Source organism: Protopterus annectens, chromosome 1.part0 (assembly GCF_019279795.1).
Source record: "Protopterus annectens isolate FY-2018-M chromosome 1.part0, PAN1.0, whole genome shotgun sequence".
Taxonomy (NCBI): domain Eukaryota; kingdom Metazoa; phylum Chordata; order Ceratodontiformes; family Protopteridae; genus Protopterus; species Protopterus annectens.
The window spans coordinates 967,790,447-967,817,728 of NC_056725.1; the positions used below are offsets into that span (position 1 = coordinate 967,790,447).

The 27,282-nt window shown below is 39.4% G+C and overlaps 1 protein-coding gene across 1 annotated transcript in view; it reads right to left on the bottom strand.

The window, feature by feature from the left end:
• ARG1 (arginase 1) overlaps positions 1-27,282 on the bottom strand; it is a 211,311-nt gene that overhangs the window by 52,060 nt on the left and 131,969 nt on the right. The window contains exon 5 of the mRNA XM_044064577.1: positions 3,598-3,692. Within this exon, the coding sequence (XP_043920512.1) occupies positions 3,598-3,692 (95 nt within the window). The remainder of the gene's footprint in view (positions 1-3,597; positions 3,693-27,282) is intronic.

Here is a 27,282-nt window from a genome sequence, read left to right on the forward strand (position 1 = left end):
TGTAAAAATCCCATGGAACAGACAACGAACTATGTGACAGAAGATTCTCCATGTATGTCAACAGTAACATAAAGTTTTGCTCCTGGAGGCTAAACAAATGAGAGATCTAAATCAAACACAGTAGGCAGTAAACTATATTTTATTTTTTTTATCTACAGGCTAATTGTATACAGTTCATGAATTTCTACCAGTGAATTAAAAATTGACATTTCAGCATAGTAATCTTAAGACTGCATATTGAATACCTGTATGTATCATTGAGGTATACCTAATTACACATTTTTATTGATGGCTTATTAGGCAAAATGAGTATTTTTGGAATTTTACACTGTGTTTCACTGACACACTGAGTAGTTATTCACATATACACTGCTCAGAAAAACAGATGCCCATGCATATATGTGTATAAAATCTGTGAAGGCTCACCTGGACAAAAAGTACTAGTTGAACCTCCAATTTCATGAAACTTTTTTTTTAAAGCATGTTTTTCAGGAGATCAAACCCCTCTGCGCTCTCTATCCCCAGACTTATATATACCAAATCCATGGTCGTGCCAACATGGACAAAAGATAAAAGACCAAACTCACTGCTATCATCGGTGGTACACAAACAGAAATCGCACCAACAATGAATTTCTATTGTTGTATAAAACTGGAAAACCTGTATAAATTGGTTGAATTCTTGTCCATGTAGAGCTCATTATTTAGTAGGTTACTTGTATGTATTACATTCATATGTGTACAATTATATATTTTACATATGTGTGTGTGTGTGTGTGTGTGTGTGTGTGTGTGTGTGTGTGTGTGTGTGTGTGTGTGTGTGTGTGTGTGTGTGTGTGTGTGTGTGTGTGTGTGTGTGTGTGTGTGTGTGTGTGTGTGTGCAGTGTACATTTTTATATACTTTATATATGGGCCTTGTTATACTTTATTCAGTTCCTGTTAGGTGAGGACTCAACTCGCTGAGTTCAACTCCTTGATGTTAAACTCCCCACACACTGTTAGTTACAGGAAATCACTGGGGGTATGGTTTGTAACTGTGTGCTGGCAATGATTAATTTGTTTGGGAAGTTTCCCTTTTCTTTATGTTTATGTATTTGTATAACTGGTGTGTAAATATATATGTGTGTGTGTGTGTGTGTGTGTGTGTGTGTGTGTGTGTGTGTGTGTGTGTGTGTGTGTGTATATATATATGGCTCTACTTCACAATGCCGAAATTTCAGAATGCCGACCACCATATGGCTGACACCATATGGCCAACATCTGAAATCTCGACATTGTAAGTAAACTATGAAAAAGGAAAATAAAATTTCCATTCAACTGCTAGCAGGGGGTCTATGCCCCCCTGCACCCCCACCCCGTAACTTTAATATACCAACTCCGAGATCGCACTACAGTGCAGGAATGGAAATCTTTCCATTTTGCACTATAGTGAGATGCTGGTTCCACATTGTCGGCATTCCAAATGTCAATCATATGGTGTCGACCATATGGTTCTCGGCATTCTGGTCTGCTGGCAATGTTAGGTAGACCTATATATATATATATATATATATATATATATATATATATATATATATGTGTGTGTGTGTGTGTGTGTGTGTGTGTGTGTGTGGGTGTGTGTGTGTGTGGGGGGGTGGGGGTGTGTGTGTATGTGTGTGTGTGTGTTTGTGTGTGTGTGTGTATGTATGTATGTATGAGTTCAGGGGTACAGGGGAGGATTTTCCTAGTTCAAAAAAAAAAGTTTATTTATTTTTTTCATCAGGTTAAGTTGCTGACTTATAGGTAAACCATATATTTGAATGTGTGAGTGTATATGTATGCATGTGTGTGTATTTGTAATTATATGTATAGATAAAATATAGCTGAAACAGATAACTATGGAAATTATAAATTGATAGCTATAACTACAGATACACATACATTTAGATGCACAAATATATATATATATATATATATATATATATATATATATATATATATACATATACATATATACATGGATCTATGTTTACACATTGAAAGTGCATTTCAACGAAACGTACATCAAACTCACTTTCGCAAACTGCATTTTACTGAAAATGCACTTTCGCAAAAAAAAAAAAAAAAAAAAACAACATGCCAAAAAACTAAAAAAATATATTTATTTATTCATTTATTTTATTTTATTTTACATTTGTTGACTGGGATAGTCTGACTGGATACATGCTCATTTACAGCGGAGGCCTGGGGAGAAAAGCTCCAAAGGTGGTTACATATACAAACATTACAATGTACATATACATCAGGAGTCATCATAACATTACACAAATATAGCACATTTTCCAGTCTAGGTTAAATTTATACAAATATAACACATTTTATAGTGCAGTTAAATTTGTACAGTCTAACAATCTTCTAAACTGGCATAACAAAGATATTTGAGTACCACTTACAGACGCAGAACTAGTATACCAGTATGCATAAAGATTTAGTCAGGCTCGGAGCAGGGACATATCCACTGAGACTTGAAATACTCCTTGAGAGCTATTTTAAATTGAGATAGGGTGGTATCTAGGGTAATGTTGGCAGGAAGGGAATTCCCAATTTTGCTAGCAGAGTTGGCGAACAGGGAATCACCAGCTGAGTTGTTGGATTTGATGGTTTGCACTAATAGTCTATTAGATGACCGGAGTGATCTGGAGTTGGAGTGGAGATAGATGATGTTTTTCAGGGCAGGTGTATTATCTGGTTTGTTAAGTGCTTTGTGAGCCACAATGAGTTGATTATATTGAATCTGCCTGGGAACCTCTAGCCATATGAGATAATTTAGATTTTTTACAATGAGGTACTCACATTTATACAGGGGGGCAAGCCCCCTCCTGCACCCTATTTTCCACAAAATGCACTTTCGCAAAAGTGAGAACGATCATGTACGTTTCGATGAAATGTACTTTCAATCATAAGACAGGCACCCATATATATATATATATATATATACATACATATACACACACACACACACACACACACACACATGGATCTGTATAAACAAATTGGAGATCAAAGTTTTGCAGACAACATCACAAAGTCAGTTCAGTGAAAAAAGGGCACTACCCATGTTCCCTCACATAATCACCTGAAAACATCTTTTTCTTTTTCTCTGCAGCAAGCCCCCTGCAACCCCTGCGCTACTTTCTACTTATATATACTAACTCAGAGATTGCACAGTAGTGGGGAAATGGCATAGCCTCATTCCCATTTGTACAAGAAACTTGCAACTCTACAAAGCTACTCTTTAGTCAATAAAACAAGCTAGATTTAAAAGCTTTCAACTATACATAGAATGACAATATTGAATCCACTCATAGACATATCTGTAGATGTAAATATTGATATTGATACAGATAATGATATAATGGCCAGCGGTACAGCACTTACTATGGTTTCTACATGCACACATGAAATAAACTTCTGGTATATCATTTAAACAGCACATCAGTGTGAGCTATTACAAGGGACAGTTATTGCAAAAAGATTTAACTGTTAAGCAGTTAAAATGCAAACACATATATATGGTATATACGGGATACATACCAAAGAACAAACAAGAAATACTCACTGTTCTCCGTCGTCAACATCTCTTAATCCAATGTAAACAATATCTTTGGAAGAGAGGCATGGCTTTACCCATGAAAACCCTGGTACCTTAGGCATCTAAAGAAAATTAAAACATTTTTTCTAGTTTCATAATGGTTAGGTCAAGCCTGAAACATAAATATTGCAAACAATCTTAGATCATTAAATATCTGTACACAGGTAAACAATGAGTATCACAACAGCATATAACAGTCAATGTGAAAAGCATAATGTAAGTTGCTCTTTCTTTGTTTTGTTTTGTTTGGCTAACTTTAAAACTACTGATTTTTCTTGCAGTTCTAATAAAGTTCTTACGTCTATTTATTAAAGGTTTATTTTGCATTTTTGGAGCATAAAGGGATTGACTTTATTTGAATTGTGAAGGAACAGAGAAGTATAATTTTTATATAAGTTAAGCAAAAAACAAGGTTTAATCTTTGAGCACTGCAATCGCTCTATGGCAAATATTTTGTGATTATTTTTAGATTTTTCTCATCCTAACCATCATGTCTCTGTTGTAGCTGTAGAGTTGTGCATTCCTTTTATAAATTTGACTTTAGAAGCTCACTGCCTTATGTCATCTGTTCATATTGACAAGCATTAGAAAACATATCGGAGAGGTCCTCACCGTAGGTTGACAAAATGTCAGTAACCCTCTTTTTCATATCTTCCCACACACTAGGTACATACTGCAGTAAATACAGTATTATCCCCTTTTCCAGTTTTCTTTTAAAATCCCTCACCTAGCTTCTATTATTGTCAGAGAGTAGGAAAGGCCTAGCTAAACAAGAAAAAGGACCAATGCACATGCTTACTGAATACACAAGATACATGGAAGGAGGAAGAGATTCTGCTATCACGCTGCTTTTTAAACGTTTTGTTATATCTGTCTTCAGTCCAGGACTGTTGCTACTAATTGTTCCTTGTAAGAAGGAGGAATCACCATCTTTCTCTGCTGTTTTGCTATTAGTTATTCATTCAGTTGTTCTGATTGGTGGATTCCTGTTAAGAGATAATTTTTATGCTATATATCTTAAAGGGGTGAGGATGCATGGATATCTATATCTATATCTCTTTATATATCTATCTATATGTATATATATATATATATATATATATATATATATATATATATATATATATATAAGTATATATATATATATATATATGTATAAAGAACTGCTGTGCAGTTCAGCATTCTATTTTGCTGAACTGTCTGTGAACCTACATATATATATATATATATATATATATATATATACACATAAATACACCAAATGACAGATAGGGTAGTAGAAAGATCCTTTTGTGTCTAAGATCAGAATGGCTGTGCAAAGTGCAGCATTGTGGCCTGATCAGCCTGTTATCCTAACTCTTCGAGATATAACATTTTTACACTTTCTCTGATCTTACCAGGTTTGTGTGCTCTTTAACTGCTACTTAGTGTGTGGTTGTACTGTTCTGTTAGCACACTGTTTTGCACCTGTTCCTGTTATCAGAGTGAGGTTGCCATTAGACCTTTGCTTGCTGCTTTGTCTTTCAGTAGCCTATTTTCACTCTTGAACTTTGTTTATATTTTATACACACACACACACAGATTTAAACACACACACACACACACACACACACACACACACACACACACACACACACACACACAGATTTAAATACACACACATACACAGACGCACACACACATTTAAATACACACACACACACACACACACACACACACACACACACACACACACACACACACACACAAACATACACACACAGATTTAAATACACACACACACACACACACACACACACACACACATACACACATGCACGCAAACTCATGCATGCATACATACACACACACACACACACACACACACACACACACACACACACACATGATTTTTTTTTCTAGATTGCTTGTATTTAGCATAAGCTAGCAGGTAATCCCTAATTAGTTATTCTCTTTATCTGTCCTATGTTTTTGCTCCTGTATCTTATAAACAAAGCCAATACTGCCCAATACACTTCTCAGCACTTACTTGTTATTTATCCTTCTCCATTAATAACCACTACAGCAACTTCAGCCTTTACTTTCAATGCACAACTAATCCTACCACTACCTAACTCTACCACTATCTAATTAACCCTACCACTATCTAACTATCTGTGCCACTACCTAACTAACCCTACCACTACCTAACTGTACCACTATCTAATTAACCCTACCACTATCTAACTATCCCTGCCACTACCTAACTGTATCACTATCTAACTAACCCTACCACTACCTAACTAACTGTACCACTATCTAACTAACCCCTACCACTATCTAACTATCTCTGCCACTACCTAACTAACCCTACCACTACCTAACTGCACCGCTATCTAACTAACCCTACCACTATCTAACTATCCCTGCCACTACCTAACTAACCCTACCACTACCTAACTGTATCACTAACTAACCCTACCACTACATAGCTAACTGTACCACTATCTAACTAACCCTACCACTATCTAACTATCTCCTCCACTACCTTACTAACCCTACCACTACCACAATAGGGATTTATTTTTATATCCCAAATTTCTTCCCATTGAAGAAACTGAATATATAGCAATATGTCTCAAAATTGGTTTTCATTTGTGACATGAGTTGGGAAATTGTGCAGTTTTTGAAACTATTCACATTCTCGTATGGCATGGCATTAAAGGAACATCACGATTCCTGCGGATAGTCACCAAAAGCATAAGCCACCTGCTTCCATATGATGTGGTCTGTATCCACATTATATACACGTGTGTTCTTTTTACATGTTAGCAAATAGCATAAAGAAATATAAAGTTCTTTGAGACTTAGAGTCTGCTCTTGTTAGATGTTAAGCTGAAATGGAATTGTCTGGAGAAATCAAAATGTGCATGGTTGTATGAAACACTGAGTGCACCACATGTAATGCAGCCCCATCATGACTTAATCCACCTTATTTAGAACACACTGCTAAATGGCAATAAATGGCCAGTGTGCCTGAGCTTTTACTGTAGACTAAGGACGTGGTGCTGTGTTCCACTTAAAGAGACTTTAGACAGTTTAATTGCTGCCTTGTGTTTTGAGTGATAGACTCAGTTTTAGAAAGTGCACAATTGCTTTGCTTTACGTTGTTCTACTATTACTGATAGGCTACATAATCATAATTATATAATATAATTATACATAAATCCATAAGCAACTGAGACACATGCTTTGAAAGGTTTGATCTCTTGAAGAACCAACATTATTACAGTTTCTGCAATCTTCCAGGAGCTGCTGTGACCCTCAAATTATAACAGCACCTTCCTCAAAATTACAAGTGGGGGGACATCTTTTTAATTTATGGTGGGCAGATACAATCCAGTCTAAGCTAAAGACAGTCTTTAATGTCTGCCCTAAGAAAGGAAAACTATTTCATCAAGATGATGTGAATCTTAATGTAAAAAGAACATGCTGTGGGCTATCTGTAGATAGCAACTTTGTTTAGGCAAACTGATATATTTGAGCCAAGCCCTGTTCAAGGTAAACAAACTATATTGTTTAATCTGGCAGAAGGGTTGTTCCTCATTTATTATGTAAATATTGTAATAAAAGAAAGGATAAAAAAATAAGTCTTGCACTTCTGACAGCTTATAAACACTTACTATCAATTTCCTGAAATCCACAAGAATCTTACAATATTACTTATGCCTGAATCTATTTTATCATTCTTAAGTCTGCTCTGTCGTACCCTGATCTCGTGTGCATTTATTTATTTCAAACATACACTAGACATCACGTTCCCTCTGTTTTCATTTGTTGTTTCCATGCATTTTATTTATGCTTAGGACATGGGAGACGTTTGCTCTGGCAGAGTTTATGCTGCCCTAATGTTTGTGAAAGCAATATTGGCATTGTATTAGAAAAGTACTTTGCAGGCCAGTCTGCACAGAAGTGGGCGTAGCCTCAGTGACTGACAGATGGAATGGGTGCATTGTGGTATGGAAAAGACTGCAAGTATTTTTTTCCTTCATTTTTGCAGGGGGACAAGCCCCCTGCACGCCCCATGTGAGGTGCTCTGCACTCCACACCCCCTGCAAATTAAATATATCAAGTCCAAGATTGCACTACCTTGAAAAAGTAAAAGTGCAAGCTACGAATAGGCAATGAATATTCATGCCACCATCAGTATGAATATTACTTTACTTTCACCGATTGTTGGTTTGTGGGTGGAGTTTGGGCCGGACTTGCTACTGCACATCCATTGAGGTACATCTCTAATACAAAGCTGCAATATTTCTAGACCAGCAGCCAAGCAAAACTCATAAATGCAAAACTCAAATTCTTATGACTACCTTTTAAAAATACATGAACTCTAAATATGTTTTCATGTTTTTCAAAGTCATCTTAAAACACTTATGATTTTCTAGAAAATTGACAGTTCATGAACTTGATAATAAACCTCAGAAAGCAAGCCAAATCAAATATATATATATATATATATATATATATATATATATATATATATATATATATATATATATATGTATATATAATCTAGTGAACTGTATAGGAATGAGGAAACCCTAACATCTAAACTCATGCTGTAATACTTAATTTAATCCTGTATAATCCAACCTTTAAAAAAAATCATAAGTACAACAGTATCAAGTCTTTCTGAGCTGTTTCAGGGGGGAGGTAAAATTATTTACTGCATGCCTACTACAAGTATTTTAGTAGTTGTTTTCTGTTTCTACTTAATTCAAAGAATAGATAAATATATTAGTACTGCCATGGCCTGGCACATAGTAAACTATGTTCTTGATATGGTTAACTGGTAAGACCCGTGATACAGTCGTGTTGCCAAATGCGTATGTGGAGAAGGAATTGAATATATGACATTAACCAAAAATTCCCGTCTCTAGAAAGTAACGTCAGTATTACTGCAGTCCATTGCAACTTTTCTGATGTGTGAGTTAAATGTACAGTGCTAACCTCCCCATTATTTTAGTCTCATAGTTGTATGAACACGCATCCTAGGGAAATGAATTTGCCACAAAGGATCCCTGAGTCACCCATCATAAAAGACAAACAGGGATAATCACACCGAACAGTATTCTCAACACATGAATTTTGTCGCCTGCTGTCAGCTATCAGTCACAGCAGCAAACAGCTCAAATTTGCCACTTTGACAGATTGAAGGGGGGTGTTTAGGGAGTGACTCGATGAGTTTAAGGACTACAACTCAGGCAAAACAAAAGAATGGAAATTAGCCACTTTAGAAAGAAAGAAGTAACAGGAACTAAGAATACTGTTCTGTGTGATTTATCCCTGTTTGTCTTTTAAGCAATCATTGAAAAGCAAGAAATGGTAATTAAACCTGACTAAAAGAAGGCAGGATATTTGTAAAAATGTAAAGTCAGTGCATTGACAGGCACTTAGGGTTTATGATGTAATATTTTAAAGTCAAACACTGCAATGTGAGATACTTAGAGGATGATTAAAAAATCAAGATGCCAACTCCATATGTGCAGACTCTACAATTACATTTAAATATATAAAAAAGTATATTGAGCCCAAAAGTGGTGTCAGAATGTAGGAAACCAAGACATGATGAGACAAACATGTTTTTTTTTCAGTCTGTGGATGTGGTTCTCCTTTAACAAGATGGTCTTTAATGAAGACTTAGAAATGGAAACAGGAGTTACACTTTCCAAGGAAATACTTTAACCATTCCAGGAAGTAATGAAAATTGAGGCAATCTGGATGTTATCTTTCAAGAGGAAATTGGGAATAGGCGACATGAACTGATTCAGTAAACAAAAAAATAGTGATTCTATGACAGAAAAATAAGCATGTCAGAGGGGGTCATAAATGACTTGTGCTGAGAAGAAATTTGAAAGGTGCGGGTATGGCAAAGGATTGCTTTATGGAAGATATAACAAAGAAATGGTGAATTCGTAAACTGCATTGCCTCACAGTGTGATGGCTTTTCCATCAGTGATTGGATTCGTGCACATGTGAGACAGGAATAAAGGAAATGGAAAGATAATCAAAGGGTGAGTGAGCAGGAAGGGTACAGACGTAGCTGAGACAGGTCATGGAAGTTGTACTCCTGCATGAATTCAGCTGTAAGCTTATTCTGTTAACCAGTTTTCATGTATCATTATTAATAAGACCATACTGGTTATTTCCAACATACATCTAGATTCTTTAGAAGCTCCTGCACTCTACTAAAAAAGTTACAGACCTTTGATCAGCCACTACCGATCCATACTTATGAAATGCATCACTCTTCTGTAGTTACCCTATGAGCAGCCACTGCCTTTTATAGAGTTTACTAGGCAGTAGAGAATGGAAACAGGTTACCAGGCCTTTGTTCTATATCACTATATCACACACACACACACACACACACACACACACACACACACACACACACACACACACACACACACACACGCACACACACACACACGCACACACACGCACACACACACAGATACACACACAGACACACACACACAGATACACAGACACACACACACACACACAGACACACACACACACGCACACACACGCACACAGGCACACACGCACACGCACACACACACAGATACACACACAGACACACACACACAGATACACACACAGACACACACACACACACACTCACACACACATGCACACACACATGCACACATGCACACACACACACACGCACACACACACACACACACGCACACACACACACAGATACACACACAGACACACGCACACAGATACACAGACACACACAGACACACACACACACACACACACACACACACACACACACACACACACACACACACACACGTACATACACACACACACACACACACACACACATATGCTGCATGCACACCTAGGGAGAATCTAGGTTCACCAATCCACCTACTGCATGTCTTTGCAAGGTGGTAGGAAACTGAAGTAGCTCCAGTAAATCGCACCCAAATAGAGCTTATCCGAAATAATCCAGTGATGGTTTGTGATTTATTGTCCAAATGATTGGTTAGAGAATTTTTATTTTTATTTTTTTTTTTTTTTTTACCTCTGATTTTTGCTGTTTGTATGAAGAAAGCGGTCGTTTGTAGACAGGAAGATTTACTTTGATTTATATATATTTTTACCTCTGATTTTCACAGTTTGTTATTAGAAAGGAATAGAGTGAGGACAAGCAAACTCTAGCTGTCCAAAGAAGCCTGGTCAGTGATAAATTCACACAGACTATAGACAGGACAATCCAGAGCTTATCTGAAACAACCCTGTGTTGGTTTATGATCTATTGTGAAACTGCTTGATAAAATAAGATTTATTTTGATTTATATTTCATTTTTCACCTCTGATTTTTACTATTATAAAGATGTGCAACTGCAAGTGATAGTGAGCAGAAGCTACTATGTGTTTGTGCATGATGTAAAGGGCATCCAGCATTTTAGTGTGAGTGATACAATTGTTATGGTAGGTCAGAGTGATAACTTTATGAATTACTTCCCCTTGTACATGGGGTACACATTCATTTACTCAATGAAACGATCTCCAAACGTTAGATTTTCTGAACCAGAATGTCGATTTTCAAAGTGGCGAACGGTCAGAATGTCTTACAAAACACAGAATGCAACATTTCTGACCGCTCTACCACCTAAACAAGTGCTACCATGGGTCAAAAGGGGGGGTATTGTGCGTTTCACATATTTACAGTTCGCAGTTATGAGAACCTGCTGCATTGCTTTCGCACATTTTCCGGTCGGCCATCCACCAGCTGGACAAGTGAATGTACACCGTACAAGGGTGGCTCAATGCACTTAATTTAATAATCAGAAGCATATTGTGTGCAACTTATCTGTGACTTCCTCATACAGTTTGACTTAAATTACTCCCTGTTTTACTTTCTTTGAATTCTGCGGTAACTGATTGTGATTATTTTCTTTTACAATTTTTAATCATGTGTAGATGAAAATCGCTTAAATTAGTATCTCATTAATGGTTTTCGTAAGCACAAGTATCTTGCACATTGCACTAAATGCTACGTATATAGAAAGATTAGACCTGATAATGCTGGAGACTGATGTTCTGCATGTCAAAAGTTGGATGATTTGCTTACTATTATTAGAAGTAAATCTAGACTTACTGCTGATGATTGCACTTGTGCAATTGGCACGGCTTGCAAAACTGTTGTTTTGCATACGTTAGCTGATGAAATAAATAATATTAGGCAAAGTGTAAATAGAGCACATTTAGGATGCAAACTGTCGACTGTCAGTAAAGATCACTCAACCCCTATTTAACATGATATTACTGATACAACTTTGGAATTTGGAATACAAGTATTCAGCATTCTGAAGATTCAGAGCATGAACAAAAAAATGAAAGAAAGGGAGAAGTTCACAACAAATAACTAGGAAGAAAAAAAGTTGATTAATGTGCATAACACAAATAGAATATATACTATAAAATACACTGTTTTGTTATGTAACACACAGATTACAAGGAATGACAACATTGTACAATCAAAAAAATTCAGTCAACAGAAAATTGCATCATTTTCTCAACAGAGAACATACAAAAAAGAAGCGAGGGGCAGGCTAAAAGTAAGAAACTAACCTGGGCATTGGAAGGAATGAAGAACATTACTGTAAGAAAAACGTAGAGGAAAGCCAACGTTGACAAAATGGCTCAAGCTGTGGATATAAAGACAGCTGAATGAGAACATTATGCTTGTAAATGAAATAAGCAATGGAAACAGTGAGGTTAATAAGACTAATGGTGATAAAGATGTTTCCTTGGTAACAGATAATAGAGTAGATATTACTGAATTAAAGTTGAAGATTCTTCAGATCTGGACAGAAATGATATACTAGAAACTGGAGATTCTGTTATTAGAGGAATGAATAGTTGCATTTGCAGAGAAGATCATGAACATCAAATAGTGTTATGTTTGCCAGGAGAAAATGACAGGATGTGAGTAGAGCCTTAGAATCTGTTTTTTTTTTCATGTTGGTACAAATTATATCATCTTCAAGGACTCTCTGGCTGTTAACAGGGAACTTGAAGCCCTTGTGGACAGTATAGCTTATATATGTGTTAGGACATACTTTTCACAAATCACGTATAGAAAGGAGAGTCAGGTCAGTGTGAATGAAAAATGTTGACTTAACTGGCCATTTGGGCACAGGAGATTAATATGCTGATAAATACATAAAAAAACTAAGCATATGTGTCTTGGGAGACATAGAATGAAGGGTGAATATTTACTACAACTCAGTGATTGAAACTGTAGATTAATTTAAGAACCTGGGTATACGGGTAGATCCAGCTTTGAGTTTTATTAATTATATCAACTGATTAGTTTGTAATAGTTATAAAACTGTAGGCTGTATAAAAAGATTTATAATGTCAAGGAAATCAGAAATGATCAAATCATGGCGAAATTGAAGTGTATTAACCCACCACCGAGTTTGCACAGGAATGGGTGTGCCCACCGTGATTGACATGCGGGAGGGTGGGGATTAACAGCGGCAATGTGCCGTGATTGACACGCAATGCTAATGGCCTTTCCATTCAAATAATATAACATGCAAATATAACGGTAAATCCATAGAATTAGAAACAGAGCATTTAATAAGCACAAACACATGCTAATAACAAGTACATGTGGAGATTGACATATGGACATGACTGACACTTTGCTTCTGAACTTTGTGTCATATCAAAGAGTACCAGGAAGCTCAAGCTGTGGATCTGGATGAAGGCTGACAAGGAAAACGAACTGCCTTGACTGTATACTTAATTAAGAGTTGCTTCATAACTTATGCTTCCTGATGTGGTGTTACAGGTTGTGGGTGTCTGTTTTTAGCCTAAGTTCGCAAAATAAAGAAAGCACATGCAAATGTAACTGTACAAACAGTACTTGCCTTTGTACTTTTGCCCCAATTTGCGAAATAAAAAAAATATTTGATTTCACAGCAATCGCATCTGCGTTTTTATGTTATACATACAATGTTTTCTTTATAATCTAATCTTTTTTGTGCAATTACCTTGTGTTTTGGTGGCATTCACAGCAATTGCATCTGCGTTTTAATACACGTATAATGTTTTTTGTTTAAAGGTCTATATTACCTTGTGTTATGGGGGCATCTTTCAATCAAAAGGTGGGCGGTACAGTCAAAATGCTCGCAGGCGGGGTTTGGGAGGGGCTTGCTACTGCGCATCTGGTGGGTTAATACACTTCAATTTCGCCCAAATCACTGTTTTTAAGTTACATTAGATCTGAACTAGAGTATAAAAAAACAATATAGAAACTTTATAAGAAAACAAGCATGAGTAAACTGGAAAGAATACAGCAGAAATATACCAAAAGCATCCATGGATGTGAAAATTAAAGTAATTATGAAAGACTAAACTATCTGAATTTGTACAGTCTCATATTTATATTTAAGAGGAGATCTTATCCAGGTATAAAAGGCATTTAGAGACGACTACCTCTAGGAATGTGTGGGGTTATCAAAAAGTAGAGAATCATCAGACAACCTAAGTAGATTATATAGGAATGGGAAATATAATATTTGGTTATGTGAGAGGGAGTAGCAGATGCATGGAACACACTACCAAATTATATTAAAGCAAGCACAAGTTCAGATATTTTTAAGAACAACTTGGACATTTATTATGGGAATGACTGTTTTGGTATATTGGCAAGCTAGACGGGCATTATCGTTTATGCCAAAAATATTTGCATGTCTGTATGTACATACATATGTATGTATATATCTATGTATGTATGTTTGTATGAATGTAGACATGTACATAGACCACAACTGAGAAATAAATCTATCAACCTTTTGCTGTGAGGTCACAGTGCTACTTACTGCACCTATGTGCCTCTTCTCACTGCACCACTGTGTGTCTAATTATTCTACCCTGTGCCTCTACTTACTGCATCACTGTGTGTCTAATTACTCTACCCTGTGCCTCGTCTTACTGCATCACTGTGTGTCTAATTACTCTACCCTGTGCCTCTACTTACTGCATCACTGTGTGTCTAATTACTCTACCCTGTGCCTCTACTTACTGCACCACTGTGTGTCTAATTACTCTACCCTGTGCCTCTACTTACTGCACCACTGTGTGTCTAATTACTCTACCCTGTGCCTCTACTTACTGCATCACTGTGTGTCTAATTACTCTACCCTGTGCCTCTACTTACTGCATCACTGTGTGTCTAATTACTCTACCCTGTGCCTCGTCTTACTGCATCACTGTGTGTCTAATTACTCTACCCTGTGCCTCGTCTTACTGCATCACTGTGTGTCTAATTACTCTACCCTGTGCCTCTACTTACTGCATCACTGTGTGTCAAATTACTCTACCCTGTGCCTCTACTTACTGCATCACTGTGTGTCTAATTACTCTACCCTGTGCCTCTACTTACTACATTACTGTGTGTCTAATTACTCTACCCTGTGCCTCTACTTACTGCATCACTGTGTGTCTAATTACTCTACCCTGTGCCTCTACTTACTGCATCACTGTGTGTCTAATTACTCTACCCTGTGCCTCTACTTACTGCATCACTGTGTGTCTAATTACTCTACCCTGTGCCTCTACTTACTGCACCACTGTGTGTCTAATTACTCTACCCTGTGCCTCTACTTACTGCATCACTGTGTGTCTAATTACTCTACCCTGTGCCTCTACTTACTGCACCACTGTGTGTCTAATTACTCTACCCTGTGCCTCTACTTACTGCATCACTGTGTGTCTAATTACTCTACCCTGTGCCTCTACTTACTGCATCACTGTGTGTCTAATTACTCTACCCTGTGCCTCTACTTACTGCATCACTGTGTGTCTAATTACTCTACCCTGTGCCTCTACTTACTGCATCACTGTGTGTCTAATTACTCTATCCTGTGCCTCTACTTACTGCATCACTGTGTGTCTAATTACCCTACCCTGTGCCTCTACTTACTGCATCACCATGTGTCTAATTACTCTACCCTGTGCCTCTACTTACTGCATCACTGTGTGTCTAATTACTCTACCATGTGCCTCGTCTTACTGCATCACTGTGTGTCTAATTACTCTACCCTGTGCCTCGTCTTACTGCACCACTGTGTGTCTAATTACTCTACCCTGTGCCTCTACTTACTGCATCACTGTGTGTCTAATTACTCTACCCTGTGCCTCTACTTACTGCATCACTGTGTGTCTAATTACTCTACCCTGTGCCTCTACTTACTACATTACTGTGTGTCTAATTACTCTACCCTGTGCCTCTACTTACTGCATCACTGTGTGTCTAATTACTCTACCCTGTGCCTCTACTTACTGCATCACTGTGTGTCTAATTACTCTACCCTGTGCCTCTACTTACTGCATCACTGTGTGTCTAATTACTCTACCCTGTGCCTCTACTTACTGCACCACTGTGTGTCTAATTACTCTACCCTGTGCCTCTACTTACTGCATCACTGTGTGTCTAATTACTCTACCCTGTGCCTCTACTTACTGCACCACTGTGTGTCTAATTACTCTACCCTGTGCCTCTACTTACTGCATCACTGTGTGTCTAATTACTCTACCCTGTGCCTCGTCTTACTGCATCACTGTGTGTCTAATTACTCTACTCTGTGCCTCGTCTTACTGCATCACTGTGTGTCTAATTACTCTACCCTGTGCCTCTACTTACTGCATCACTGTGTGTCTAATTACTCTACCCTGTGCCTCTACTTACTGCATCACTGTGTGTCTAATTACTCTACCCTGTGCCTCTACTTACTGCATCACTGTGTGTCTAATTACTCTACCCTGTGCCTCTACTTACTGCACCACTGTGTGTCTAATTACTCTACCCTGTGCCTCTGCTTACTGCACCACTGTGTGTCTAATTACTCTACCCTGTGCCTCTACTTACTGCATCACTGTGTGTCTAATTACTCTACCCTGTGCCTCTACTTACTGCATCACTGTGTGTCTAATTACTCTACCCTGTGCCTCTACTTACTGCACCACTGTGTGTCTAATTACTCTACCCTGTGCCTCTACTTACTGCATCACTGTGTGTCTAATTACTTTACCCTGTGCCTCTACTTACTGCATCACTGTGTGTCTAATTACTCTACCCTGTGCCTCTACGTACTGCATCACTGTGTGTCTAATTACTCTACCCTGTGCCTCTACTTACTGCATCACTGTGTGTCTAATTACTCTACCCTGTGCCTCTACTTACTGCATCACTGTGTGTCTAATTACTCTACCATGTGCCTTTACTTACTGCATCACTGTGTGTCTAATTACTCTACCCTGTGCCTCTACTTACTGCACCACTGTGTGTCTAATTACTCTACCCTGTGCCTCTACTTACTGCATCACTGTGTGTCTAATTACTCTACCCTGTGCCTCTACTTACTGCATCACTGTGTGTCTAATTACTCTATCCTGTGCCTCTACTTACTGCATCACTGTGTGTCTAATTACCCTACCCTGTGCCTCTACTTACTGCATCACTGTGTGTCTAATTACTCTACCCTGTGCCTCTACTTACTGCATCACTGTGTGCCTAATTACTCTACCCTGTGCCTCTACTTACTGCATCACCATGTGTCTAATTACTCTACCCTGTGCCTCTACTTACTGCATCACTGTGTGTCTAATTACTCTACCCTGTGCCTCTACTTACTGCATCACTGTGCCTCTGTTTGAACAATCTGCTATTCTTCAAATCAAATATTTCTAAATAAGAACACAAATCAGTTGGGAATAACTTTTTAAAACTGATATATATATATATATATATATATATATATATATATATATATAATTATTTTAAATAGGAAAATAACACTATAATGTCTAAGTCGCACACACACACAGACACACACACACACACACACACACACACACACACACACACACACACACAAACTGTTTTTTTCCCTCTGACTCACCCTATTTCTGTGGTGTTTGTTATAGTTGGTGGCTTTGCAGTTGCCCATCCTACAATAAATTTGATCTGGGACACTCCTCCCAGTCTAGTGTTCATTCTACCTAATACAGAGAGAACATTTCAGAAGGCCAACCCACTTAGATTCTTAACCTTGAATTATTTTCTGGTCCTCCTTCCTCCCCTTGCACTTTAACAAAAAAATCTCCTTGTGTTCTGACTGAGTGTGCTTCTCAGCTGATGAGTATATTTTTTGACAGTTTTTAACTGTTCAGAGTTGAATAAAACAACAATTGAATTTAGTTTAGAATACATTTTGAAAAAATTGCATTTATTTAAACTGTATTTGCTTTAATACTGCTACACACTCAAGTGTGGTAGCTTGCACTGCACTTGAATTGTTTTTAGTGATGTTTTAGCTTCATTTGGAAAAAAAAATCTAAGCTTGTTTCCTTCCTTTCCTGTAACTAGTCTAGTCCTGATACAGAGTTGCTGTATCCAGGACTGTTGGTAAGCTTCTGAGCCCTCCAAGCTTTTCTGTGTTGGAAGGAAGCCTTCTAGCTTATCAGTGGGAGTGGTAAGCACTAGGTAGCCTATCTACCACAAGAGGAGTTATTTTCTCGCCCAGAAATTGTAGTTTATTGGCCATTTGGGCAGTTTTTCAATCTCTTTCAACTTTCTGGTTTAAAAGCCCACATTTGTGCTTTTCCCGCCTTTCCTGTAACTAGTCTAGTCCAGGTACAGATTTGCTCTATCCAGTTCTGTTTGTAAGCTTCTGAGCATCCAAGCCTTTCTGCGTTGGATGGAAGCCTTCTAGCTTATCAGTGGGAGTGGTAAGCACTAAGTAGCCTATCTACCACAAGAGGAGTGGTTTCTGGCCCAGAAATTGTAGCTTATTGGCTGTTTGGGCAGTTTTTTCCATCTCTTTAAACTTTCTGGTTTAAAAGTCCACATCTGCACTTGTTTTCCACCTTTCCTCTAACTAATCTAGTCCAGATACAGATTTGATGTATCCAAGACTATTTGTAAGCTTCTGAGTGGTGCCACAGTCTGTTCTTCAATTTTTCCCTTAAATCTGCTAGTTCCCTCCTCTCCCACACTTTTACTAGCTTATTACTTTAGCATTTTACCAGACTTCTTGTAGCAATTATTGTAGCACACAAAAGTGGTACCAGCACTAAACATTCTACAAGGAAACAGCTCCAGTATTTATTAATGCCCACCCCTCCAGGCATGTCAAAAGGTCAGTTCCCTGTGCTTTCTACTATTAACCTGGTGAGCTTGGGCATCCTGAGACAATGTAGCAACTGCCTCATTTACACTGACATCCCTCTGCACTTACCTCCCAACACTCAGACTTGTGAGAGATGCACTTATATATCCAAATTGGAAGCCACGCACTCTCCAGCCAAGACCAAAATAGCTGGTCAAGAGGAGAAGATCAACACTTGCACCACACCACATGGAACACATAGCCCTCCAGAACACACGGCAGCACTGCCTTCACATAAAAACACAAGCCATAGCCTTAAGATCCTTCATGGAGGCTCTCAATAAAAATTGACCCAAATAGCAGAGACTTCCAAGGCAGAAGTGCACTCGACCACCACAACACAACACTAATCATGAGACACATAACTCTCCTAAACAGTGTGCCACTCAACCAAAGCCGCTAAGGCAAAGCAGCATGCCCAACACACTAGTCCTAGGTGACTCAATAGTGAGGCACACTGATGTCCCACTCACTAGGCTGAATAAGGAGAAAGTAATAGTCAGCTGTCTGTCAGGCGCCAGGATCCACCACATAACGCACACACTCAGGTCTCTCAACAACAGGTACAAATATGTTTCTTTCATTGTACATGTGAGTGTGAATGACCTGAGACATACCTCCCTGAACTACATGAAAAGAGACATGTAGGAGCTCTTGGATTATGTAGCCCAGGCAGGTATTAGCCTAGCCCTGAGCAGCATCCTTCCATCACCCAGAATGATACCACAGTACAAGCAGAAAATGATTGCTTTCAACAATTGGTTAAGTTTCTGGTGTCATTCTAAGGGGATCCAGTATCTGTCTGCCTGGGATGACATCATTGACAGACCTCAATGCTTTGCCAGAGATGGCCTGCATCTGTCACCCCTGGGCTTCCAAATACTGGCCAAGGCTCTTGCCACCCCTATAGTGCCTTTTTTAGGTGGTGTTCCAAAGACCAAATTACCACTGCAACAGCTACAAACAAAAGCAATCTGAGAGTCATGCTGCTCAATGCTAGAAGACTAAATCTCAAAATGCATTCCCTCAAAGCACTCCATAAAATGGAGAACATCAATATTTGTGCTGTAACAGAGACCTGGTTCAAGGCAGCAGAAAGCACCCCTGCACTACCAGGCTATAACTCATTCTACACCTTTTGGCTGCAGAACTTGGACTGAAGCTCCAAATGCAGTGGTGTTTCCATATTCATAAAGGATGTGCACACCTCCAGACTGGTAGCCCAGCATAATGCATCTGAGATACTTCACGTGCAGCTAACATTGGGTAAGACAGCAATTCAGGTTGTAGCCTGATATAAGTCCCCAACCATGCCCCAAGACTCAAACTCCATGTTCTGAAGCACCCTGGAAAATATTAAGGTCCAACCTAACACTCTCATGCTGGGCGACTTCAACTACCATTAACTGAGAAAACTACTCATGTACCAATACACTTGCCCAATGCTTTCTGGAATTCATTAACTCCAATGCTCTGGACCAGCTTGTTCTTACCCCCACTAGAGATAGCAACATCCTTGATGTGGTCATTACTAACATGGGTGACCGTTGCTCTACACCAATAGTCAACTCCTTCCTGGTTAGATCAGTCCACAAACTAATCACCTTGAAAATCCACATCCCTCCCACCCCACCCCACCCCACCCCACCCTACAAAAGTAACCACCTAGAAAGACTTCCCCAAAGCTAACTTTGGGCTCCTAAAAACAGAGGTGGCCAACTTCATGGCACCCATACAAATGGAGAATAGTTGCATGACTGCCGAATCATACAATAGTGCACTGTACGAACACGTACACAAATGCATGGATCTCGCCATACCCAATAAAACCAAAACACTCTCCTCAAAAAAAAGGAAGCCAATCTGGTGGTCTCCTGCCATAAACAAACTCTACAACAGAAGGAGGAAATTGATGCAGAATAAGGCGAACTCCCAAAACTATAAAAACTCCCTTATCAGCCTCAACAAAAGGTTGAAATCCCTCATCAAATTCTCTAAAGTTACCTATGAAAACAGAATTGCAGCAGATAGTAAAAACAACCACAAGGTCTTCTATAGTTATGTAAAGAATCTCCACGGCAATACCCAGATTTGCTCTGAGCTGCTGCACAATGGTACCTCCTATACTGAGCCAACAGATATTGCCAATATACTGGTCGATAATTTCAGTGCTAACTTTACCCCTCTACCCCCAAAGGACCAATCACAATACCAGTATATTGCGAGCCACACAATATTACTGCTGCACAGGTTAAAACAGCACTGTCCAAGGCCAAGAATACAGCTTCTATGGGACCTGACAATATCACTGGCTGTATTCTACATGAACTACAAAGTGAACTGGCACATAACCTTTGTGTCCTGTTCAATCACAGCCTCACCTCAGGCTTTGTCCCTACTGAATGGCACACTGCTACAGTCATCCCTCTCTACAAAGCAGGAGTGACTACAGACCTAGGGAATTATCACCCCATTAGCCTAGGAAGTATGATATGCAAAGCTATGAAATGCATCATCATGGACCTAATAAACAAGGATATAGGGAATCTCCAAACTCTGGATCCTACACAGTTTGGTTTTGTGAAGGGTAGATCATGCCTGGTCAACTTGGTCAACTTCTCTGAGTCAGCCACCAGAGCTGTGGATGAAGGCAAGGTGGCTTATACAGCCTACCTTGATCTGGCCAAGGCCTTTGATACCATTCCCCACTCAGGAATCATTGAAAAACTCACTAAGCTAAGCATCAACCCCTACATCACTAGGTGGGTTGTAAACTGGCTCAGAGATAGAACCCACAGTGTGAAAGTAGCTGACTCCAAGTCAGACTGCTGACCCGTCATGAGTGGAGTCCCACAGGGTTTGGTCCTGGGTCCTCTCCTGTTTGGTGTCTACTTGTTTGAAGTCCAGGCCAAAATGAAGGGACTCTGGCTGACAAAGCTCACAGTCGATTGCAAGTTGGGAACTGTTATTAACTCCCCAAGTGATGTTGGCATCCTACAGAAAGGCCTCAATAAGACCAGTGACTGGTGTGAGAACCATAGCCTTAAGATCAATGCCAAAAAATGTGTCGTCATCCCCCTTGGGAAAAAACCTGGTTCCCTTGAACTACCACATTGATGGTAGTCCACTGAACACAAAAGGTGTTATAAGAGATCTGGGAACACAGGTTGACAGCAATCTCTCTTTTGACCACCAGATTGCCACTGTGGTCAAAAAGTCCTTCTATGTGGCTCATCTCATTGCTTAGAGTTTTGCATCCAGAAAGAAAGAGATCATTATCTCCCTCTACTCTTCCCTCATTAGGCCAATCATTGCGTACAATGCCCCATTTGGCATGTACCTCACTAGACACCTGCAACAACTGGAGAGGCCACAAAAGTGCCTCACAAAGAGGATCCTAGGCCTTAAACACTTGTCCTATATGGACAGACTCAAAAAAATCCAACTATTCTCTGTCTCATATCGCCTACTTAGAGGCGATCTCTGCTTGACTTACAAAGCCACGTCTGACCCAGCTCTGTTAGAAATGCTACATCTAAAGAAATCCCAATCCATCCACACCACGCACTCCAGAGACCTCAACCTCATTACCACAATCAACAGAACATGGTAGAGGGACAGGTTCATAACCCAGAGACTGCCCATGCTATGGAATATACTTCCCATACATGTCAAGCAGAGCACCTCACTGACCCTATTCAAGAGAAATCTTGATGAGGGAATGAGAAATAGAAAATTCACCCCGGGGATCACTCCAGTGGCTGTACTCAACAAAGGCACTAGGAACTAAAGTCGGGTGGCAAGATGCTAGGGTAATCCTATGGGCTAGGCTTGTAAAGGTTCCAGGGCCATTAGCCTAGTACACACTTATGAACCTATGAACCAATGTGTGTGTGATTATAATTTTCAGGAAAGATTGCAGAACAGAATGCAAAGTTCCTGTAATCACGGCTGCACAGGTAAAAACCACACTCTCCAAAGCCAAGAACACAGCATCCAATGGGACAAGACAACATCCCAGGCTGCATTCTACATGAACTACAGAATGAACTGGCACCCCACCTAAGTACCATGTTCAATCATAGCCTCACCTCAGGCTTTGTGCCTGCTGAATGGCACACAGCAACGGTTATCCCACTCCACAAGGGGGGAGCCACCAAGGACCCCGGGAACTACCGCCCCTTTAGCCTGGTGAGCCTGGTCTGCAAGGCCATGGAATGTATCATCATGGAACTTATAAACAAAGACATTGGTAATCTCCAAACTCTGGACCCCACCCAGTTTGGGTTTGTAAAACGCAGATCATGTCTCCTAAACCAGATAGACTTCTTTGATGCAGTCACCAAAGCCGTAAACAAGGGTAAGGTGGTTCACACAGCCTAGGTAGATCTTGCCAAGGCTTTTGACAGCATCCTCCACTCTGGAATTATAGATAAACTCACTAAACTAGGTATAAATCCCTATGTCACAAGATGGGTTGCCAACTGGCTCAATGACAGAACCCAAACTGTGAAAGTAGCAGACACCAAATCCGACTTCAGACCAGTGACAAGTGGAGTACCACAAGGTTCAGTCCTGGGTCCTCTCCTGTTTGGTATCTACTTCTCTGAAGTACAGGCTAACACAGAAGGTCTTTGGCTAATGAAGTTCACAGATGACTGCAAACTAGGAGCCATAATCGAAACCCCTAATGATGTGGACATCCTACAAAAGGGCCTCACTGAGACAGATGCCTGGTGTCAAAGCCATGGCCTCAAGCTCAGTGCCAAAAAGTGCATTGTCATCCCCTTTGGTAAAAACTCTGTACCCATGAACTGCAACATAGGCGGTAGTATGCTTAACACCGAAAGTGTGATAAGAGACCTTGGGACACAGGTGGACAGTAGTCTCTCCTTTGATAATCACATCGCCACAGTAGTCAGGAAATCCATCTACGTGGCACACCTCATCACAAAAGGTTTCTCATCCAGAAAAAAAGAGGTCATTATTCCCCTCTACTCATCACTCATTGGACACATTATAGAGTACAATGCCCCTTTTGGTATGTACGTCACAAGACATCTACAACAACTGGAAAGGCTGCAGAAATACTTCACAAAGAGGATTATCGGCCTCAAACAGATGCCCTAAGCAGACCGTCTCAAAAAACTCCAGCTTTACTCCATCGCATATCACCTCAGAGGTGATCTCTGCCTAACATACAAAGCTATGTCAAACCCAGAGCTGTTGGACATGCTGCACTTAAAGAAATCCCAATCCCTCCGAGCTACACGCTCTAGGGACCTAAACCTTGTCACCACAATAAACAGAACATGCCGGAGGGATAGATTCCTGTCCCAGAGACTTCCCATACTCTGGAAAAAACTACCTATCTATATCAAACAAAGCTCCTCATTAGCACTCTTCAAGAAAAATCTTGATGATTGGATGGGAAATAGGAAATTCGCCCTGGGGATCACCTCTATGGCTCTGCTCGACAGTGGCACAGGAAAATAATTTTCTTGCGTGGCAAAAGCCAGGGTACCTTTTTGTCTGTGCTTGTATAGGCCCCAGGGCTGATAGCCTAGTACCTACCTATGAACCTATGACTGCTGTTTGAGTTGTGACTATTATACATATGCAAAAGGGATGTCAGGGGTTCACTTCCTATATGGAGATATAGAAGGTTTACACTCAATGTGAAGTACTTGTTTTGGACAAATATTTGTTATAGATCTAATGACTGCCAGGATGTGAATTACATGCATTTTTGTAACTTATTACCAGACTAATACATATTTGCAGACCACTCTCTGTTCTCACAACCACTACATGCAACAATAGATAAAGTGCCTCCATCAAGTTTAACAGTACTCCTACCAAAAATGTCTGAGATAGTGTTGATATACAACCTTATTATCTGTGTACATTTGGTGTAAGCACCTGGACCCCAATTATTTTAGTACCATAAATGCCTCCACAGCCTTTTCAGTCTGTCAGTTTGTTGATACTTTCAGGCTGCATACAGGTTCACAGGTTCAAAGGTATATACTAGGCCATCAATCAGACAAACCCATAGGAACTAAACCACTGCAATTGCCACTACTTGCTTCATCTAGTCATAGGGGACTGCGTATATAGACTGGGGTGAATTTATGGACCCCATTCACTTATCCAGAATAGATTTAAAGAATGCTGGGGCATTACTTTACTTGATATGGAGATGGAGCCTATTTCATATGGAGCCTTGAGGAGAAATAAAATAATCCATCCAACCAATAATTACTTCTGCCTTCTTCTTTTAGATTCTAGGTCCTTGTGGAGAAGTTATCTTTTTCACCAACAGGTTCTGTTAATATCTCAATGTACATTTAGATCATTAGAATGGGTATTGATGGTGTTAACTGTCTTACAAGCATGAAAAAGATCAAGTAGGATAGGCTGAGTGTGCAGCCTTATAAACAAAGCACAGGCACCATGTAGAAGTCTGGAAGTGATAAGATTTGTAGATGCTCTGTGCAAGCTAAAGAGCTATTACATGATAATTTCTTGGTGAAAATGTGTTGTATTTTTTTCTATTTGGACAATATGCCTCAATAAATTCATGACAAAGAGGGGCATTATGTTCTATTATGGTCCTGATAAGGGAGGAGTAGAGAGGGACAATAACTTCAGTAGACCTGAAGGATATGCCTTTGTTAATTTATTGGGCTAGGTAGAAGGATCTCCTAACAATAGTTGATATATGGTGATCAAATGAGAGTTTGTTGTCCATGAATATACTTAATTCTTTAAAGATAGCTTCAATTTTGGGGGGGCAGATATTATTTATCATGTAGGTGCAGGGGGGCTCTTGATTTCCAAAGGGAACAATTCTGTATTACTTCACATTAAGTGATCCTGGCAAAAGGTGTTCATGTGGGCTAGGCCTTCTAGAAGGTATGGATGCCTTTTGGCGAGTTGATATCTCTGAGTTTGCAGTCATCAGCAAACTTTGTCAGCTAGACCATGAAACTGACCTAGACATCAGTGCAGTATGTGCTGAAGAAGAGTAGCTCCAAAGCAATAGCCTGTGTAGGCCACTGATGACCTGCATATTGAGGAGAGTGTGTCACCAACTCTGACTGTGCAAGTCCTGCTTAGGAACCAGTGTACTATCCAATGAGTTATGCAAGGGTTAATATTTAATAGGCTCAGTTTTTCAATAATGCCAAAGTATGGGGCGGTATCAAAAGCCTTGGCTCAATCCAGGGAGGCAGTGTGCACAAATAAGTGCACACTGCCTGCCTGGATTTAGCCAAGACTTTTGATTTACAGTGCTAAAGTGACTTTTTTCAAAGAAATCCAACAGGCGGTATGTAGAACCTGCTTCTCAGAAAGCCACAAGTTTTGCATCAATGTGCATTTTCTGAACAACAGGAAGTACAAAAAAATAATGCATTGTTGTTACTGGCTGATTGCAATCCTCAGCAATTTAACAGAAAATAAAAAAAATTTACAAGGGACAAGACAAGAATATATCAGGCAGAATCAGGAACATTACAAAGTTAATAGATCAACAGGTTTTGCATGAGGTGCATTTTCTGAATGATAAGTATGAACCTCAAACTTCTGGCATTATTGACCAACTGCAATCCCAGTGATTTACCAAAAAAAAAAAAAAAAAAAATTAGGAGAGGCAAGGCATAATAACTATGATGCAAAACATCAGGGGCATTCTGCAAAATCAGACTATTGTAAAAATTGTTTTGTAAGTGTTATGCTAAGTGTAGGAGGTAAACAGTACTAAGTGCTTGTCGAGGATGACAAGAACTTATAGGTCTGTCTACTTAAAAGGTGGAGATGGTGGATAGCATCAGGTAGGGATTTTTTTTTACTTCTTAAAATACTGTTTGCGATAGTTTAGAATGCTATGGGAGCAGGGTGCAGCTGTCAATCTACATGAATGCCATAAAATTCTAAGCAATATGCAAACACATTACTGTGGTCCAGTATTCTCCATTACAGCCCAAAGCCAGCCATGCTCATAGGTGTGCACAGAAGGTCACTCTACTTCTGTGGAGGGTTGGTGATGATGTCATTATTTCTTTAACACTCCTCCCAATCTCAGAAGTCACTATATCTTGGGCTGGGCTGGGCTGGGCACAGTGTGGTCATTATTTCTTTAATTTTCCTCTTCAGAGGCACGCACAGAAGATCACTGCAGTTTGAACATAAACACCCTACAGTCTCTAAAAGTAACAAGTTGAAACTATTATTGTAATCATTATTTTTTTTTCATTTTCCTCATACTCAAACATCTAATGCATATACAGGTGTCTATATTTTGTGGGAGAGTAAATCAGCATACTGTTTGTATATGTCTGACAGTAAGCATGTTATGCTCTATTTGCTTTTTCAGTTTTGCCCCAGTAGC